The sequence below is a fragment of the Sceloporus occidentalis genome, unplaced genomic scaffold (genome assembly GCF_023333645.1).
Source record: "Sceloporus occidentalis isolate IW3139 unplaced genomic scaffold, rSceOcc1.0.p SCAF_5, whole genome shotgun sequence".
NCBI classification, from domain to species: domain Eukaryota; kingdom Metazoa; phylum Chordata; class Lepidosauria; order Squamata; family Phrynosomatidae; genus Sceloporus; species Sceloporus occidentalis.
In genome coordinates this window covers 161876875-161895913 of record NW_028316985.1, presented here as the reverse complement: position 1 = coordinate 161895913, position 19039 = coordinate 161876875, and the positions used below count along the sequence as shown (strand labels likewise).

The 19039-nt window shown below is 41.8% G+C and overlaps 1 protein-coding gene across 1 annotated transcript in view; it reads right to left on the bottom strand.

The window, feature by feature from the left end:
- Positions 1-18541, bottom strand: part of LOC149313057 (uncharacterized) — a 386934-nt gene extending 368393 nt beyond the window's left edge. Inside the window, exons 1-2 of the mRNA XM_089525983.1 lie at positions 17930-18541; positions 15396-15465 (exon numbers count right to left, since the gene is read on the bottom strand). Coding sequence (XP_089382109.1) covers positions 15396-15465; positions 17930-18253 — 394 coding nt within the window. The 5' untranslated portion in view covers positions 18254-18541. The remainder of the gene's footprint in view (positions 1-15395; positions 15466-17929) is intronic.
- Positions 18542-19039: the final 498 nt, after the last annotated feature.

Sequence of the window (19039 nt, the reverse complement as noted above, 5' to 3'; positions counted from 1 at the left end):
ATACAAACATGGTCAGTGGAAGAAACCAAAACAGGGTTGAGATGACCTTACTGCTGTAATAAGGAGACCTTGGTTTGAGGAATTTATAATTAACTCAAATATAGGATCGGTCTTTGTCCTATGTATACGAAGGTAGCCAAGATAATAGGTCAACAGAGACATGTTTTATGAAAACTAACTACTGTTCATTATTCATACACACATGAGACAAGCATACACTCACACAATCACTCAAAACTCAGGAAAATAGTGAGTTACCATTGGACAGAGAACAAGAGGCTTTCTAATGGCAATATTCACCTGTTTTGGCAGTGCTCCAGGTCCAGATTGATGAAGACTCAGCAACACAGAAAGGGGGAAAGGGGGGGGGGGGGATTGGACCTATATCAGAATCTCAGACAAACATGGAGTATGTCTGGATTCTAACACAGAACACTGACAAAAGATTTGAGCGTCTTTAAATAAGGCAAAATCTTACATCAGACGAAGAGTTGTTTACTTTACTTCAAAGCAAAACCCAAATTTACATACAGTGGTCCCTTCTTTTACGTGGGGATCCGTTACGGACCCCCTCCCGGCTTAAAAGAAATTGTGTGTATGCTTGAGAAGTAATGGGGCTCATGCTCGTGGTGGCACGTGCCATTGTTTCTTCTGGTGCACGGCGCCGCTTCTTCCAGGGCTGCTTTCAGCATATGCTGAAAGCAGTGTATAATGCACGTGCATATGACATGGGCATACTGTATAGACAGTCTCCAAGGTGAGAATGGTCATCCAAGGTGAGAATGGTTCTGGCCTGGCCAAACATCCAGGACCATAAATTTGCACAAAAGTGTGAATGACTCCCCTCTTGGCAACTCCTATTTTGGCCTCTTTGATCTATGTTACAATGGTGTATGTGATGTGCACGTCTTGCAGTCATGGAGGACTTCTACATCATCTCCCATCAGGCACTCTGTTATAGGGTCATGAGGAAAGCCATGCGCATTTAGGATTTTAAGGCTCCAATGCTGGTAACACTGCCCTGACTAAGATAACTACTTTACCTTGCTATTCTGAGGTCTGCATATTTTTCATGTCAATGTATAATCAAGAAGCAAAGGATCCAGACGTTTGAAACTACAACTCTCACAGTCTCTTGCCTTGCCAGCTGGAGCTGATAAAAGCTGCAAGCCAAAGTATAACAGAGGCCAAAAAGTGTCCCACTTCTGGTATAACCAATGCAACAAATGCAACAATTTAGTAATGCAAAGGGAGAATGTAGTCTGCCACAACATTATCTGGATCTCAGCTACCACAAGTAAATGCTCTGTTATTTGACAAGGTGTCTCGCGGAAATAATCCTATCACTGTAACCTTAGGGGGAAGATAGACAAAATACATATTTTTTTAAAAAAAAGTTTAAAGTTTGCATCTGATTTCAGGATAATTTGTTAACTTTCCCCAGCCAGGGCAAGAGAAGTTTATGGGAATAGCATCAAAAGCTTATCTATGCTGCTCTAACAACTCAGCGACAAGGACAAATTCTATTGCTGAGCTACTTTCACCATCAGGAAGTTCTTCCTAATGTTTAGGTGGAATCTCAATGCAACCCCTTTTTATCTTCCATATTTCAGACTATACAGCAGAACAATTTGTTTTCTGAACACTTCAGATTAGTAACAAATTCCACTGAATTTCAAAAGCACAAATGTACTGTTCTGTAGGCTTCATTAAGGTTTCTGCCCTTTGAGAAATTCAGCAAGTTAATCAAAAGAAATAATCAAGAGAAAGAAAGAGACAAGCATGCTGCTTTAAAATAGTATCTCTGCAGCAAGGCTGATTGGATTTTGTGGTTGTTATGGAAGTGATTTTAAAAAGCTCAAGAAGCTTTAAAGAGAAACAGCAATTATTTTATTCTTTCAAACTTTTTGGCCTGAGACAGTTTGTGCACCTGAAGGGGAACATTAAAAAATGTAACCAATAATGTCATCCCTCAACTGAAATATATAGAGATGGAGAACTGAAGCTAATGATGCTCTCTCCCTTTCAGATTGCTGACTGATGCAAGCTACTTTGTGACAAACTTGGTCCTGATTTCTTCACCTCAGAAAGGTATTTAAAGAAAGTTACAATTTATCCTCTTCACATTTATTCAGAAGTTAATTCCTTTACGTTCTGGGTAAATAGTTTAGACCCAATGAAAATACAGGATCCAGATCACGCAAACAAAGCCTAATCACATGCACTGTGGACTCTTGCACTAAGTCAAGAGAACAAACTTATGAAGCCAAGGTATGACTCATCTCACTGCTCCATGTATCCATGTTCTCTACGCTCCTATATGACTAAGTCCTCAGTTCTCATTCCAAGTGTGCAAAGAACTGTTTCCTTACTTACTACAGCTAGCCAACCAGTTGTTTTTTAGTCATTAAGGGCCAATGGTTTATATGCAGATGTGTACAATGCACGCTTTACGTGCAGATGTACACAGTGAGCCCATGCCATATGTGGGCTCTTTATAGGTGGCTTTCAGGAAAACGGGTAAATGTCTGGTGCGCATGCATGGCCACAGAGCAACCACGAGCCCCATTATATCCAGAAGTACAAAAAAACCCAACAAAGTGGTCATCCATTCAGGCCTGGTGGAACTATGGGCATCTATCCAATACAAAAGATGAACATCTACACATTTGGAAGTATGGTCAAACCTTGCTAGCTACCTGGACATTACATCTCCACTGATATGCTAATTCATTCAGGTGGTATGGTAGAAAACTAGTGGTACATTACTGCTTCTTTCATTTTTATCTCCCACTTCTTCCAATGAGAGTGGGATACAATGCACTTTATCTTAAGAGTTTACAGCAAATGTATGAAGTATGCTATGCTGACAGACTGTGAGTGACCTAAGTATGCCCAGTGAGCTTAATCATGCTTGATTGGAAAATTAAAGCCAGACAGTGACAAGACCAGAACAGGACATGGGATCAGACATCCAATGTCACCCTAAAATGAATAAGCAAGAGGGGTCCCAAATACAGCAAAACTGGCTTACCACATTTTGACATAAGCAAAAAAGCCCCCTCAATAAAACCAATGGATTAAAATGAAAATTAAATGGTACTACTGAAGGCAAGTCCCCAATCCTTCACTGATACACCAACCATTGTGCCACATGTACAGTCCTCGGTTCCCTTACTCAGGGGATTCATTCCAGACCTCACGTGTAAGGGGGAAATTGTGTATGCTCACGCCCCATTGAAAATAATGGGGCGTGTGCACACAGCACTGTGGGCCCTGTGCGCTGCAGGCTCACACACCATTCACTCCCGCAGAAGGGAAGTCCATGTATGGTGCAGGCTCACTGTATATGTTAGGAAATATCTTTCAAGGTATTACAAAGAGATAGGAAAATGTCTAAGGAATATATGATGCAAGGAATATATACTTCAAAGAGCTGAAAATAATCACTAGGAGCCTATACAGACTGGCCTGATGGTGCGTGGCATCATGACGCACCTCCGGTGCTGCGTCCAAATGACACAGCACCAACGGGTGCCATACAGTCGCATCTTTGGAAATTTTCAAGAAAGCAGTAAAGACAGAGCTCTTTCGCCACACATACCCTCTTGACCTCTTATGAAGACCATTGGAATGGAATGAGAGTATCTGACCCGGTCATTGACTGACGATGTTTGATGTCTTACATTTGAGGTTTTATGTTTTTAGCTGTGGTTTTTATTGTGCAGTAACTAATGTTGGAATACTGTAACTGTTTTTTAACTCTGTTGTGATCCCACCTCGATCCATTGGGAGAGGCGGGAAAATATAAATAAAAACTATTATTATTATTATTATTATTATTATTATTATTATTATTGCTGTGGATATGACGCCCTTTAGAGCTCCTTTCTGCACCCTTGGAAGGCCAGATCGGGGCAGTGGCATGAGGTTGCCGCGGCCCCGATCCAACTGACAAATGGGCGGCTGCACGTACAGCTCCTTGGTCACATTTCAGAAGCATCTTTCTAAGTATGTGAAAAAAGGGCAAGTCTAAAAGAAGGAGTTTCAAGAAGTAGCTGGAATCTGACATGAGAAAAACAGATTTCAAAAAATCTGAAGAAACAAGGATAGATATAGAGCAGCAGAAGTATGTAAACATAGATCTGAATTCAATTTTCAACATCTATATCTGGAATAAAAAAATGAAGCTCCCAGTTCTTCAGACCTTTTTTTTTAAAAAATCTAAAATTAAGTTCCTTCCAAAATCTCTCTACCAAAATAGAGAAAATACAAAACTAAGGTGATCTATACATTCAGTACAATTCCATGCAAATGAGAATTGCTCCAAAGTTATAACTAAAACCTATAGTTTTCAGCTAGTTCTTTTACAATATTTTTAACATTGCTTTTCCCTCATGGTAAAGGTTGCCTTTTAAGTTGTAAACAACTTGAAGGCACACACACACACACACAAAACAAAGCATAATTTAAAGGTTTTATCTGTGTCAATAAAACCAATCATTTCTATGGTGGAGAAAAGAATGAGTAGCATTAACCAGATTAAAGAAATGATTGTACAATGTTTTATATCAATAAACATCTTTCTTTAGAAAGCGTAAAAGCACTTTTACAGAAACCTCATATTAAAGGGAAGCATGATGACTAACAGCTACGGATAAAAAAAATCATTTTAATTGTTCAATCAATAAAAAAGATAGACATCTCATTTGTTTTGCAGAACTATGCTCTTTCCTTCCAAGTTCTTCACACCTGCAATTCCGACTTTATTTCTCTTTAGAACAGGCTCTGTATGCTGTTTGGCTTTGGTCATAGTAAAGTTGCAATACCCTGCTGTTATCAATTTCTGGACGGTTTTAATCCCTGAAATTGATTTGTTTTCCCTTGTATAGGTCTCTTTAATTTAATGCCTCAGGAAACAATCTTTATGGAACACTGAAAATTAGAAATGTGTTGCTATAGTATTACATTGTCAACATCACATCTTTGTGTATGTTCCAATTAAGCATCATGCTTTACACCAGTCCTTAATCTCTTAACAAAATTGAAGTCATGTTTGCAGTACTTACAAAACCATGCTTTGAAGACAATCAAAGCACGGAATTTGTTCACCCTACATTATCTTCCTTCTCCACACTTTTTTCAGGAAAGAGGTTGTGCAAGAATTTGTGCAATCAGCTGCACAACTGTCTTGCACAAAGCTATAGTCCTTGCACTAGCAGGGATTTTAATTCAGATGGGATTAAATTCAATGTAGGTCCATTTATTGTCCTTTAAAGCCTTCTTTGACTGTTCTCCACTAGCTTTCAGCACCTGCTTCTCATTATATCCTTGAACATGACTTCTCATCCTCCAATTTCACCTGTAGCTACCACACACCTTGCTCTGTATTGAAACCAAACCTGTTCTGCTTTGTTGAGTATGTATGCTCCTTGCTTCTCCTTCAAAGCCCTTCCTCAAAACCCACCTTTGTCTGTATTGCTTATACCCTTACTTTTCAGTTCCAATTGTAAAATGTGTAACTGTAACCTTTACAATTTGTTGTTCCTGCGTCTTCATTTTCTTTCTGTGTTTTCCCTTACCTTACTTGAGCCTGTACTTTCTTTGGATCCCATCAGTATTTTGTTCACAAAATCTATAAACTGCCATGTATATGAATATCAAGGAGTTCTGTAGCAATTTAATGACTTACAATTTATTATAGCATACGTTTTCATGATAGAGTCCACTACATCAAGTGTATGAAATATTGTATGTTACAACTATACACACACAGAATGTTTGGGAGTAGATATTATATTTGTATGTTATTTATCAAAATATTGCTATCTAGCTCTCAAGGAGGTATACAATATAATCAATTTCACCAATTTAAATAAATTTAACCCAATAATAGTATATTAAACAGTTTGATGAACTGAAAAAGACAGTTGGCAGCCAAGTGTTCACGGACACATATTACTATAACTTGGAATAACATTTCTTGCATCTCATGGAGAGGATTACAATCCACAAAATTTATGCATTATTCTTTAAAGTGCATCAATACTTAATTGTTTGTGCTGCGACCAATCAAAACTACTCTCTGAAAAATGTACATGGATATACTGGGCTTATGATAAACAGTAGTTTTTAAAAAACCTATTCATAGCACAAACAACTTATCAATCTGTACAGTATCTTCATAATACAATTTTCTTCTTTAAAAACTATGAAAGCAAAGCATGCCAAGCGAACATTTCAATTTCCCCTTGCCAATGACATTTACTTGAATTTACACATTTTCATACATTAGCACACAGTGAAGCAGGCCTTACCATGGCAAATTGCACAGTGAGCATGGGAACACTTCAATTGGAAAATGATGGGAATCTTGGAAAAGCAGCACAAAATAGATGCAGATGGTAAAAGAAAGAAGCAATTCAGAATGATGACAGCACCCACAGACTGGAAATTATTCCAAGTTACAGCTATTATTTTTTTAAGTCGAGGAATAGCATACATGGTTTTCAAAATGCTAGTGATGTTTAGCTATTTTGGAATAAAGGAAGGAAAACTATCTGATCATCAACATGTTATAGAAATTAGTGTGCCATTTTTCAGTCCAAACAGGACATTTTTAAAAAGCTAGAGAAACATGACATGAGAGTATGAAATTTCATACACCAAGCTATATAAAACCTGTTTGCAGAACAGCTCAGTTAAATGGTCACATACTGAGTTTCAGTATCTATTGCAAAGTGACTCATCCCATGTTTGAATTTCTATATTTCTTAGCCTTTCCTGTTAGATTGCCAGTAAACCTCAATAAAATATATGTTCATCTCATTATTTTTTCTATCACAGAGGATTGCTGGATCAGGGAATGGGATGTTTAAAGTTTTGTTCATATGCTGCTGAGTGAGTTTTTGTACAGTTGTTTCCACTGAAAGAAATGTATGCGCTATCATCACTAAGTTCAACAAATCAAAACAGGTTTAAAAATATCAGCTACAAAAATGTAATTTCAGTATATAAGTGAAAGTGGGTTCCACGGTGATTGTTCGGGAATGCTGCCAATACACACTCACACGGCTGATAAGAGCCTGCTTGGCAAAAGTAAACTATGCCGAACTGCTGAGAAGCTATTCCACAAGCAACAGTACCAGTCCGACATCCGAATAGAATAAGCCACAAGCCAGTCCAAAATTCAGGATTACAGACAGCAAATCTACAAGTCAACTCCGAGGTCAAGAGTACCAGAGAGTTGGTCAATGAATCCAGTCCAAGGTCAAAGATTCAAAGGCAGTCAGAGGCCTAGGAAGCAAGGAGCAAGCAGCATTCACTAATGGAAGCAAATAGACTCTGAGAAAGGAGCTCAGCGTCTTCCAGGTGTCTTATATCTCATGCCAGCTCCCTTATCACAGCTGCTGGGTGGCTAATGAGCATTTCTCAGCTAACCTTCTGGAATGCCGAAGGCAGGCTCTTTCTGATCTCCTCTGGCTGAAGGTAGGAACCTCAATGCCCTGCTCCTCTATGGCGGGATACAAACCGCCGCTTTGCGGCGGTCTGCCGCCGCCACTGGTTAGTCTGCGGGGGAGCCGGAGCTTCCACACGGCGCGGCTCCCGTGCAGACTGAAAAAGAAGCTCCAAAATGGAGCTTCTTCTTGAGTCGCGTTTGCGACGTAGCGAGGCGCCAGGGGCGCACTCGCTACGTCACAACGCCCGCGACGCGTACGGACGCTCAGCGTCCGATACGTCAAGATGGCGGCGCCCATGTAGAAGGGGCGCCGCCATCTTGTACATATTGAATACGTACTAGGGTTAGGGGGGTGCGGAAGCACCGCCCCTTCCTAACCCTAGTACGTATCCTATAAGTACTAAATGGCGGTATGTATCCCGCCTATGTCTCCCAAGCTTGGAACTTCTACTAGGGCAAGACTGGGCTGCTAAGCCCCAAGATCCACTGAAGAAGATCCCACAGAGCTAGGGTCTGGCTGAACCAACTCTACCGGGGCTGGGAGAGCAGAGCTGGGCCCTGGCACAGCCTCAGGTTCCTCCTGTACCTGAGGAGCCAAGTCCTCCTCCGAGTCCTCCGAGTCCTCTTCATGGCTGGCCATGACAGTGATCACTCCTATAGAGAAACTTATTGCCCTTTTGATTTAAAGAGTTTTCTTTTTTGGAGGGGGAGAGAGTTCCAAAAAAAGTGTCCCTATGCTTACTGTGCAAGAATAACTGTGTAACTGGTTGACTGGCCAAACCCAAAGGGTGCTCAACAATGGCTTCTCTTTATCCAGAAAAGAAGTGACCAGTGGGGTGCCACAGGGTTCTATCCTGGGCCCAGTGCTATTCAACATCTTTATCAATGACTTGGATGAAAGAATAGAAGGCATGCTTATCAAATTTGCAGATGACAGCAAAAGAGGAGGAGTAACTAATACCCCAGGAGACAGGATCAAAATTCACGAAGATCTGAATAGATTAGAAAGCTGGGCCAAAGCTAACAAAATGAATTTCAACATGGAGAAATGTAAGGTACTGCACTTAAGGCAGACAAAAGAAATGCATAGATATAGGATGTGGGGACACCTGGCTTAAGCAGACTATGGCACGTTACAGACCGCCGGACTGCAGCGGTCTGCTGCCGCCGCTGCTTGCACCATCTGGGAGCCGCAGTCTTTAAACAGCGCGGCTCCCGGACGCTGCCGAGAAGGAGCGCGGAAATTGCGCTCCTTCTGAGGCCCCGGAAGAGGTGCCGCAAAGTGCAAGGGGCACATTTGCGGCGTCATTTCCAGGGCGACACGTGCAGACGCAACGCATCCAGCACGTAAAGATGGTGGCACCCGTGTGTATAAGGCGCCGCCATCTTTACACCCTCGTCACGTGCTAGGGGTGAGGCCGGTGTGGACGCTAGGTCCTCGGCCAACCCCTAGCACGTGACGGGGGCGTATTAAAGGCCCGTCTGTAACACGCCTATGTGTGAAAGGGATCTAGAAGTCCTAGTAGACCACCAGTTGAATATGAGTCAACAGTGTGATGCAGCAGCTAAAAAGGCCAATGCGATTTTAGACTGCATCAATTGTAGCATAGTGTCTAGATCAAGGAAAGTAATAGTGCCACTCTATTTTGTAATTTACACAGCACATTGTACCATAAGAACAGAATGTCTGCTACCACCATTAATATATTATGTGCTGGCGAGTCATATGCATATTTATTATTCAGTAAGTCCTATTGTTTTGAATGGTGCATACTACCAGGCATGTTTGCAGTAGACTGTAGCCTCAGATATGTTTTCAACTGAATTTCTTTCAATATGTAGATGTGGATTCATACAAGAGGAAGCTGACTATTGCTAACAGTCTCTTCACTGTATGTCATTAGAAAAGTTAATGAATAAAACATGCACCACTGGTAGAGACTGGAGTTTCACAGAAATGTTCAGTGTTCTGGGAAAGGGGTTTTAAATGAAAAGTGTATTTCCTATAGACATGAAAAAAATTAAAGACCATTTGATTGAAGAGAGCCATATGCCTACCAACATGCAGATCAGGGAAGGTAGTGAATTTGTATTATTCCAGTTTCCACATTTTTAAAGTACCATTATCAAGCCACAGAGATTCCATGGAGAAGCATGAAGGTGTAAATATCTCACATTATCAGAATCATACTACACTACTTCTACTTTATTAACACTCAAAATAATAATAATTATTATTATTATTAATTAATTAATTAATAATAATTTTTATTTATATTCCTTGCTTCTCCCAAGGATCAAAGCGGAATTACATCATTAAGAATACAATACTAATACAGATAACAAACTATAAAATATTAATACTGAATTACAACATTCCTATTAGTTCCTTAAAATATCTAATCATCAAAAATCCTATAATGGTCATCAGGGTGAAGCATTTATCATGGTCTTATACAGAATCAGGTGGGTACGCCCACCAGGATAGATCCGTCTTAAGTGCCTTCTTAAAGGCATCTAAGGTGGTAATAAGACGGATCTCCTCCGGTAGACTGTGCCATAATTTAGGGGAACCTATCTTAGGGAGAAAAAAAAATCTATTGCAAAATCCATTCTGATCATCTTAAATTTAGCCTAACCAATGATGTAACTTCAAGCTATAAAGTCAGTAGAAACTTAAATAAAATTATTTAATTTAGAAAAGGAACCCACACAAAAATCACGTCGGTGTTCAACTACAACATAACACAAGTTATGCTTATAGACCTGAATGAGACAGACTCACAAACAATGCTCACAAAATACTGTATTATAACACTTTCATACAGAAGAAAAATGTCCCAAACTCTATCAAACCTGTATAATGTCACATCTCTGAAAAAGACAGCCATACATATATAGAAGCATGCAAAATTGTGTATAGATGAATCTGAACACATACCTAAAACACAACAGTCTAACTGGTTCCCCAGTTGAACAGTTGCCTTGTTTTGAATACACAGCCAAACATGGGTCCCAATAACAATTGCTCAGTAATTTTAGTTATAAATTTTCCCTTTCTTGAAGTAGTATTTTGGTTTAATTCCATCATAAAGTAAATTTCATTGAAAGCCATCCAATGAGCTTCAGTGTCCCCCCAAGATTAGAACTTTAGTTTTATTATCAACTATGACACATTAGCTATTTATTTCACTCTTCTGAAGGCTCCCTGACCTAGCACATGTGTACTGTCTGCAATGTCAGAGTTAAATCCCTGCAAAGCATTCATGGTTTGTGATATGGCAGTGAAAGCAGCTGGTACTATCCCTCATAAGCATTTGTTTGCTGGTACAACAGGTAATACAATTAGACCATTAGCAACTGTACAGAAATCTGATTCCTATGCAGACCCTGCATACATGAAATATTATTACTGACTATTTTGCATGATGGAAGATTAAGCAACAAATAGCCATCAGAATGGCCAATGGATGTACAGGACTCTCCTCAATGTATCTTCTGCACTTTCTATGAAGATAAGAGGGCACTATTTGCACTGGTTTTACTCAAATGTTTCTAAAATCCTCATCCTGTCTGGAAACTGTTATTTTTGGAAGAAAAACGTGATCACTTCAAATTTAGCCTGAGACAAGATGTTTACAATTGCATGTTCTGAAATGTAGCACTCATACATATGGTAACATGAATAGACACCATTAGACTGTTTTTTGAACAATTACTGATCAAAAGATTACTGTTCATCCCATGACAATTTCTAAGTCTTCTTTGTAAAATAATGTTAACTTTCTATTCATCTTAATATCCTAACACATGCCACTCCTTAACAGGCACTTTTATCCATCATTTGGGGGATATATGTTTCACTGCCTAGAAATCTAGTAGAAAACAATACTAAAATAACAAAACAAAAACAAAAACTAGCAGGGGATGCTCAGGTGATAGCTGGTATAATGTGGAGCTCTAGTGGTAGCAAAGAAGAAGAGCAAAGAGGTAGAAGAAATTTAGTTGTACAGAAAAGCTGCATCTAGCTTCAAAATACATCAGAAATCCATGGTGAGCAAATTTAATCGATAATACACATTGGTCTCAGTAATGAATTCTAAGATCTAAATCTAGTGCAAGTTAGGCTATGCTTGGGTCTATTGATTCCAACAGTTGTAACTTTGCCTAAGTCTACATTGTATTCAGACCCAATGGACAGCACCATAGTGGAATTACTCATTCTTCAACCTCATTTTTAAAAAAAATCAGCACGTGAGATTGCACCATTTATGAAAGAAAAAGAGTGAGCCAAAGCCTAACAAAATGTTTGTGTACCCCAGCTGGGAGTGGAGACTGTTAAAATACAGCATCCATTCAGGTTATACATAACCTTTTTATATAGACAAATGTTGCTCTGAACAATGAACTGTTTTTATTTCTTTTTTAAAAAGTGATTAGTCTTGTGCAAGTTTCACAAAATTCTTCTTCATCCAAAACAAATGTTTTGTGACGTTAGTCTCATGCCATAAAACATTTGTTTTGGATTTTAAAAAGAGAGCTCTGTGCAATTTGAATGTTTATGCTTCCAGGATTTTGAAAAGTCATTGGGCAATAAACAGAATAATCTCACTTGCTTTGTCTTTTTTTTTGTATATATTACCAAAATGAGTTTCTCACTGTGGTTCACTTCCAGAGATATGTCAGCACTGTTGAGCATGATAATACAGAGCTCAAATATTGGCACTAATCATTGCAGAAAGGCCAATTTAAATACTGCATGCTCAGTGTAACCCAAGATATATGAAGTGTACATCTATAGATGTAAAGTATTACTCCAACATATATTGTGCATTTGTTTGGCCCAATAAACACAACACTGGCACTGGCTAGACGGGCACTATGAGGCGCCGTCGTGATGTGCGAGGGGCGGCGCTTTCAGATGTGATGAGGGCGTCAAAAAGGCAGCAGCCTGTACATACGGGCGCCGCCATTTTGATGTGACGAATGCCTAGCATCTGCACATCTCGGCACCCTTGTGACACCGCATGTGCGCCACTGGCCTTGCAGTGTCACAACCGTGCCGCATAAAAAACCCACTTCTGTATCCCGCCACCGTTTGGTGGATTTTTGTTGTTACTGGATTTGCTATATAGCCAGCACAGCCACCCCTGGTTTTGGGGGGGGGGGGGGGGGGGTTGGATTTCAAGATTCCACATTATACTGCAACAGGGGAATCTTAAAGAGAGAGGCAGTGGACTGGGACCTTACTACTTGAGGTTTTTACCTCCTACAAAGGTAAAAAAAATTCAAAATTCTGGACTGATTGGCATGTTTTTCTGATGCAAAAGCATGAAGGCTTCTTGAAATACTCAGTGTCTTGTGCCAACAAAGGGACCTGTGACCTCACAAATGATGGAGACATATTGGATTGCAAGGAAGTATCGTTTTTGTGTTACAAATGGATATGAAATTTCCTGGACTTTGAGAATCTCCCAGTAGCCACACGGCCAGAAAGAGAAGCTTCCAGCCTGAAAGATATACCCTTCCATATCATCTGAAATGAGAAGAAAGACAGCAAAATGCAGGCCTATGACTAAGATGTTCAATTTTTTTTCTCCTGTATGGTTTTTAACATGTTGCCTGATAAAGAAGCTAGAGTAGCTTCAAAAGCTTGCAGCATGTATATTGTTCATTTTGGTTGGCCCAATAAAAGTATCACTGTTTGGTGGATTTTTGTTGTTACTGGATTTGCCATATGGCCAACATGTCTACCCCCAATGTTTTCTAACAAACATATGATTTTGTGCACAGTTAGCGCAGTGTAGTGGTTTGAGTGCTGGACTATGGCTCTAGTGACCAGGGTTTGAATCCCTGCTCAGCCATGGAAACTCACTGGCTGTTCTTAGGCAAGTCACACACTCTCAGCCTCAGAGGGAAGCAATGGCAACCACCACCCCGAACACATCTTACTAAGAAACCTGGTAAAAGGTTCATCTTAGACTTGCCATAAGTCAGAAATGACTTGAAGGCACACAACAACAACAGTACAGGTATATATGGTGAGAAATCACAATTGATTGCAGACTTCTATTAGCACTACATGCTGGGGGGAACCTTCCCGCTAGGTAATGTTAAAACAACAAAAATTTCTAAAGTTCTATCATCCTGTAGAGGCCACTCCATACATGAAGGGATCATGACACAATTGCTGAGGATCAGGGCCATATTCCATGAACTGGTGTCAGGTTCACTGCCTGTTCCTACCACCATACCTCCTTATATTAGTGTTCTGCAGTGAATGGGTCTGTCACAAACCGCTTCTCATGTGTAGTTGTTTTCACTACAAAGGACCAAATGGCAGCATACCCAAGAGCAGGGTCAAAAATGTGTGCCTGCTCCCCAGAAATTGCAAGAGGGAAGGTTTAGGGGGTTCTAACAGCTGAGACAACATGTTCCCAGTAAGTACCTGATAAACCCACCAGCTGTCAGAACTCTAGTAGTTCAAAGAGCTTACAACTATCTCATACTCTGTGCTGTTCTTTAACTTAATATGGGACACACCATACACGAGTTTCTGCAACTTATTCTGCAGATATGCTAGTTTCAGGAAACCTGGAGAAAACAGACTGCTTCTCTGAAAATGTCTAAACGCACCTAAGTAAATACTATAGCCAGCTAAGCAGAAACTACAACACTTAAACCCTCTACAAAGAGATATACAGCAAAAATAATAAACATTACAATTTACTGACCCTGTTTTCAGAGAATCCAACATTTAAATGGTTCCCTGCAAAGAATTTCCAGTGAAGTTAGTGCATTTCAGTAGTGATTTCATAATCTGAATAATGATATACAACATGAGACATGCAGTTACTTGGTAAAATATCCCTGCATAATGATGAAGGAAACAGTAACCCAAATGTTTATATATTCTTTAACACAAAATGAAACCAAGCACTAAAATTACTTTTGCATCTGTTTCTAACTGTCTGATGTATTTAACATATTGGTCTTTTCAGAATAGCCAGGCAATAGGAGGAAACAGCCACAGATGCAAACCTAATAGTTTGATTAAGAGCTATTTCTAAGAGTAAAAGTCTCTGAAATGCTTATATTGTTGTGTGCACTTGTCCATCTAATACTTCAGTCTGAAACACATTATTTAAAAAGTAAACTACATGTATTTGAAGACAGCAAATTAGCAGTCCAAGCATATGTGTATTTACCTGAAGATATCCCACTGAACTTACCTCAAAGTATGAGCATTAATTATTGTCTTATAACCTGCATCAAATACATTTTCTGATCATTTGATAAAAAAAATTGAGTTCAATGAGGTTTGATACCAAACAACTATGTATGTGATTTCAGCCTCACACTGCTGTCATATACATTTCAACTCAGAGGGGAAAAAATCTGTTCCCAGGTAAATAAATATAGGACTACAATACTGGACAGCATCCCAAAAATGGAGTTATTGAGAAGAATCCTACTGGGATTTAATTTTCAACTTGCATGCTTAAGATTTAAACAATTTAGGGCCAGGACTCTAAAGCACATTCTATCATTTCAATACTCTCATGTTCTCCTTGACACAATCAATTTCTCTAAGCGAACTATGTCAATATTGTGCTCAAAAATGACAGTGTCTTTCACACAATAAGCTTAGGAATGCCATTATATATGAACAAGGTTCTCTGTGTGGGTGAAAGTCCCACTGAGTTCAAGGGGACCTAATTCCAAGTAAGCTGATATATGACTGCAACCTATGTGTCACTTCCCACTGTCAACCCCATACTCCAAAAGACAGGCTAATTTTAACAGTTTACTTTCAATCTCTTCTTCAGCATCACCAATTTTTCCAAGGGAAACATGTCTATACTGTGTTCAATAAACGTCCATGTACAGATATTGAATAGCTATAAGGAAGTGTTTCCCAGCCACTCCCATTTACCTGGTGGGCAGTTGCATTCTGGAGTCGCATCCCTTGCTATTCTGATTTTTGCCATATGCTCATAGGACTTCTGCAAGGAAGAGAGAAGACAGTTGCAAATACAGTAAATAGAGTGTGAAACTGAGAAAGAGAGCTGGTGTTAAATGCATTTTGTGTACCTAATCGTGATTTACTGCCATTTCATAACCCACTAAACTGGCAATAGCTTCTGCGGTTGGATTTCAGTCAATTCACATTGTTCATTCACTCCGACAACTAATGGCTTCAATCATCTCTTTCTCTCTCACATACACACATGGTTATTCCTTTGCATTATGCTGCCACTGATGTTCTACCTCTTCCATGTGAATACTATCACCCACCCACCCTTTCTGACAGCATTTGAGAAGCACAAAAGAAATGGTGCAAACTTGGTTTGGGGTGAATATCTGTAAATTAGAGATGTGAGAGCAATGAATATTTTATATATGAAGGTCAAATGCTAACACATTATAGGAGTAACGGCTGCCAATAGCATTCTAGCGGCTGGCTGCCAAACTGTCTCTGGGGGCTGGTCCTGGCAGCCCATTGAAACTTGGATCCGCACTTTACTGCCACATGTCTGCATGGGTTTCTTGTTGAGCCTGGAACATTTTTAATATCGTTCCAAATATCTCAATAAAGCATTTAAGACTAGAGCCACAGCATTAACCATGAATGGGGTTTTGTTTTTGTTTTTTGTCTTTTTAAAAAAACAGATTTCTCCTAGGATTCAGTGGGAACAGCATCACTTTGAAAGGTACGCAAAGCTCCCTGATAATGTTGCTTGTGTCTGCTTTTAGAAGGCTTCGGTTTTATAGGGCTCCCACTTTATTCCAGGTCCGTGGAAAACAAGAGATCCCTGCTTTTAGTTCACAGCACTTCATAAAGCATCACAGCAAGCCTTGTTTTTTATGAATTTCTTCAAGGAAATGCCAACCAGGGCCGCATTTCTGGGAAGACAATAACCAGTATTCAAGCCTATCCAGACACTACACTGTTTGGGTAGACCATCATCCCTTCTAACCCAATGTGTGTGCAGTTATTAATAATAGAAAACACAATAAAAAGCGCACTGTACATGCTCAGAGTCACTCTGTTATTATTGCTGTCCTGAGAGAGCCGGTGTAGTGTGATGGCTTGAGTACAGGACCAGGACTCTGGGAGACCAGGGTTCAGATTCCTTTTCAGCCATGGAAATCCTTTCAGTGAATTTGGGCAAGTCACACTCTCTCAGCCTTAGAAGAAGGCAACAGCAAACCCCCTCTGAGCAAATCCTGACAGGAACCCTCTATGACAGTCGGAGTTGACATGAAGGCACATGACAACCACAAAGTAACATTAGTCATGAATAGTCTGACTCTGGCATTCCAAAGAGACTGGCCCCAAATTAATTGTGTCCCCCTCAGATCAGCTAGAATTAATCCTGAAGGGATTGGGGTAAATCCAGCACAAGTCCTACCTAGAGGAAATCTTTTGAAAACAATGGGACTTGAAGAAGTTGGGACTTAAATCCTATTTGCTTCACCCCGACCTTAACTAGGACAAACACTGAATGTATCCCTTGGTTCATTCTTCATTCCAGCACATCTCAACACAAACATTCACTGATTCCACATCTCTCCCCTCCATGTTTACCCAGTTGGTCTCTCTCTTTCTGCCACACACACAAACCACACTTTTGTTTGTCGTCTTTGGCTAAGGGGATAAATATACAACTGGTCAGGAAGCTAACGGTCAACATAACATTCCTGAGCAGACTAGATGGCAAAGGAGATGTGCCAATCCCACCTCTTTCCTGGGATGCCCTGGAACAGCCACCTCAGGCTGCATCCACACTGCAGAAATAATCCAGTTTGACACCACTTTAACTACCTGGCTCAATGCTATAAAATTCTGGAAATGTTGTTGGTTGTGGCACCAGAGCTTAGCTTATATGAGTGTTTGTAGCTCTTGTTTGGTCACGTCCTCCATTTTTCTTGAATGTCCTACCTTTTGCGGTGCCTTGTCCTCCTTTGCATTTAGGACATCTGGACATCCTGGTTAAATGTCTCACAAAACTACAGCTCCCTGAATTCCAGAGCATGGAGCCATGGCAGTTAAAGTGGGGTCAAACTGGATTATCCCTGCAGTGCGGATGCAGCCTGAGGTATGCTCTGGCGCCACAGCCAATGACACTTCCCCCAGTTCCAAAGCATGGAGCCATGGCAGTTAAAGTGGTATCAAACTGGATTGTTTCCGCACTGTGGGAGGAAACTTGAGATTTGCTCTGGTGCCAATGACACTTCCCCAAATACCATAGCACGAAGCCATGGCAGTTAAAGTGGTGTCAAACCAGCTTACTCCTGCAGTCTGGTGGCACAGCCAAATCCCATAGCATGGAGCCATGGCAGTTAAAGTGGTGTCAAACTGGATTATTCCTGTGGTGTGGCTGCAGCCTGGGTTTTGCCAAAAGGCCACTTCCCACGGCCTGAATCCGGATTGCTTCCGGAGTGTGGGCGCAGAGCCCCCCATACCTGAGCCAGAAGTCGCTCCACTTTCTCCTGGATCAGGGAAGTGAGCTGCTCCAAAGCAGGGCTGGCCAAGGGCTGGGAGGAAGCAGCAGCAGAGAAAGCAGCCGCCTCGATGGCCGAGAGCCTGGCCTGGAGGTCACTGGTCTTGATGCCCAGGAAGAGGCAAGAGGCGACCGAGGCCAGGGAGAGCAAGGCAGCCAGCAGCCACCCCCAGGAGGGCCCAGTCCTGCCGGGGCAGCTGGCCTCCTCCTCCTGCTCCTGCTGCTGCTGCTGCTGCTGCCCTTGGCCAGCCTGGCCCTTGGCCCTCAGCAAGGCTTGGCCCACCATCCTGAGGGCAGCCCCGGAGGCCCTTCGCTCTGGCACCGCAGCCCCCTCCTCCTCCTCCTCCTCCTCGGCCTCTTCTGCTTCTGCTTCTGCTTCTTCTTCTCCTCCTCCAAAGTCTCCAAAAGTAGTCCTGGGAGTCACCCGAAGGGGAGCCCGGGAAGAGGGCCACTTTCAAGGCAAAAGCGCCAGGCGCCTCCTCAGAGGGGCTTCATGGCAAGCCTTGCTCCCCTCCAAAAGAGAACAAACACCCCCAGACTCCGAATAGAACGAGGGGCACCCTCTGGAGGAGCCCTCTCCCCGAACAGGAGAAGCTGGGCTCCCGGGCTTTCGGGCTCCTGATGCTGCTGCTTCGACGGCGCGCCCCGACGCCTATTGCTGCTGCTGCTGCTGCTGCTGCTGCCGCTGGACCTGTTGCTTGGCGCGCTTCTGGGCAGCAAAGGAAGCCCCGCGGCGAGGGCCAGCCAAGAAGAGCCCCTGGGTCCCCCTTCCTTCCTTCCTTCCTTCCTTCCTTCCTTCCTTCCTTCCAGGAGCAGGAGCCTCCGACGCCGACGCCGCAGCGCTGCCTCTCCTGCAGCCCTCTCCGCCGGAGCTGGCCTCCTCTGCACTGAAGGGACCCTGGCGGCCGAGAGCCTCCGGAGCCTCCTGGCTGGCAGAAAGGAGAAGAAGAAGAAGGCCCTCACCTCCAGCGAGGGAGGGGCGGGAGCAGGCGGCTGGCTGGCTGGCTGGCGGGGGCTCTGCCCAGCAGCCTCCCCCCCCCTCCTCCTCCTCTCGCTCCGGCTCTCCTTTTCC